This window comes from Mercenaria mercenaria, chromosome 18 (assembly GCF_021730395.1).
Source record: "Mercenaria mercenaria strain notata chromosome 18, MADL_Memer_1, whole genome shotgun sequence".
Taxonomy (NCBI): domain Eukaryota; kingdom Metazoa; phylum Mollusca; class Bivalvia; order Venerida; family Veneridae; genus Mercenaria; species Mercenaria mercenaria.
In genome coordinates, this window is record NC_069378.1 from 5,101,098 (window position 1) to 5,103,081 (window position 1,984).

General features: G+C 38.6%; 1 protein-coding gene across 1 annotated transcript; it reads right to left on the reverse strand.

Moving 5' to 3' along the window:
• Nucleotides 1-952: 952 nt before the first annotated feature.
• LOC128550823 (uncharacterized) lies at nucleotides 953-1,499 on the reverse strand. The gene is made up of 2 exons (XM_053530652.1): nucleotides 1,330-1,499; nucleotides 953-1,226 (listed from the first exon to the last, which is right to left on the reverse strand). Exons 1-2 carry the CDS (start codon nucleotides 1,497-1,499, stop codon nucleotides 953-955), a joined length of 444 nt encoding a protein of 147 aa, XP_053386627.1.
• Between the last annotated feature and the right edge of the window lie 485 nt (nucleotides 1,500-1,984).

Here is a 1,984-nt window from a genome sequence, read left to right on the forward strand (position 1 = left end):
TTATTTTGCATGAAGGTAGAATAAAATTTTATTGACACTGACCTTTAAATCATGAACATTGTTGGGATTAGGACTGAGGTAACAAACTCGAGTCAGTTATTTTGTTGCTTGGTTGCGTTCTATGCTTCCTAAGGATCTTTTTCACAGATTTTATTAGTGCAACATGTACGGGTTTAAACTCATCAATGGTGTTTTTGTCACGGATTCGCCACTGTGACATTGCCTGTTTCTTATGGCTCTTACAGGGTGTTTCTGCTTTCAGTAATTGCACTGAGAACATTTTTTATATATTTCATTAAATTTCATTTCATTTTCTTCCGGTTTACATTAAGTGCTTTTTGTTATCAGTATGTGTCTCAAGGACTTACCTGACGAGGTTAATTTTATTTTCAATGTCTTTCCGGAACATGTTTGGGGTTTAGAGTGAGATTTAGAGTGCTCCATTGACTACTTGATACTCTCCAGTGGTATTGTTTTCACTAAGATTGTATGCCTTATACTCCCAGTGGTTTTTTTGCCACTAGGCCTTTGGTTAAGGTATCCATACGTAAATGAAATATGGCATTAAAAAGAAAATAATTCGTGTTGCTTAAGGGGAATATCTGCAGTATCACAGTTATGATTAATAAATGAAAAGCGTTAAGCAAGGTCTATAAAGCATCAGAAGTTACAGATCAGTATTAGATGTAAACAAAACTGGTCATTGTATTCTAATTTACATGATCATGTTCCCGCCTAACTGAAGCGTTAAACAGCAAGATTACAAACGTATATCTGACATGGTTACCGCAATTCTTAAAAACTACATCAATATTTCTCGAGAAATTAACCGTGAATATGAGCATTTCTAGTCCCTGTACGATTATTCAATGCTGAAATATCAAGCTTTCAAGCCCGTTTGTCCCTCACAGATATTTGTTCGAAACTAAGCTAACTTGGGATGTATATTTTTTCATGTAAGGAAGCCAACCATTTGGTTTACTGGAACAATGCCTATGGAGGCACCTGGGTATGTTCTCATGCCTGGAACAATGCCTGGGCAGGCACCTGTGTATCCTCCCATGCCTGGAACAATGCCTGGGGAGGGCATCTTGGTATCCTCCCATGCCTGGAACAATGCCTGGTGAGGCACCATTGTATCCTCCCATACCTGGAACAATGCCTGGGGAGGATCCTGTGTATCCTCCCATGCCTGGAACAATGCCTTGGGAGGCACCTGTTGTCTTCTTCAAAAGTCGCAATAAGACTTTAATTGTGTAGATTTGAGTCTAGAATATATACAATGTAAATCCCGAAACATTATGTGAGGAAGCCAACCATTTTCTTTACTGTACTGGAACAATGCCTATGGAGGCACCTGGGTATGTTCTCATGCCTGGAACAATGCCTAGGCAGGCACCTGTGTATCCTCCCATGCCTGGAACAATGCCTGGGGAGGCATCTTGGTATCCTCCCATGCCTGGAACAATGCCTGGTGAGGCACCTGTGTATCCTCCCATGCCTGGAACAATGCCTGGGGAGGCACCTGTTGTCTTCTTCAAAAGTCGCAATATGACTTAAATTGTGTCGGTGTGACTCTAGAATAAATACAATGTAAATCCCGAAACATTATTAGCTAGCACAATATGTTTCACTTATTAAAGTTTCATTTCAATAACGTAGGCCATGTTCCATAAATATAAAGCATTCAATTTCACCTTTCTGGATGATACAAAAATAATTTTATTTTAAGACAAGGGATCTATTTATGAAAGGTAATTTGCCTGTGATGTTCATTATCGAAAGGAGCGTTCTTCTTTCTGCTAATATGCGCTAGGAAAATGTCAATAATATATAAAGATAGAAGATTTTCTGTCAGTGTTCTGTGTTTGTTCTTTACGTCAAGGCTTTATCGCTATAACTGGACGTCTATTCTTTACTTGGAGTTTTTTGGTAATTTGTAATTTCGGTATTTAAAGCGCTTTATGCAAAAAGAAAATTCATT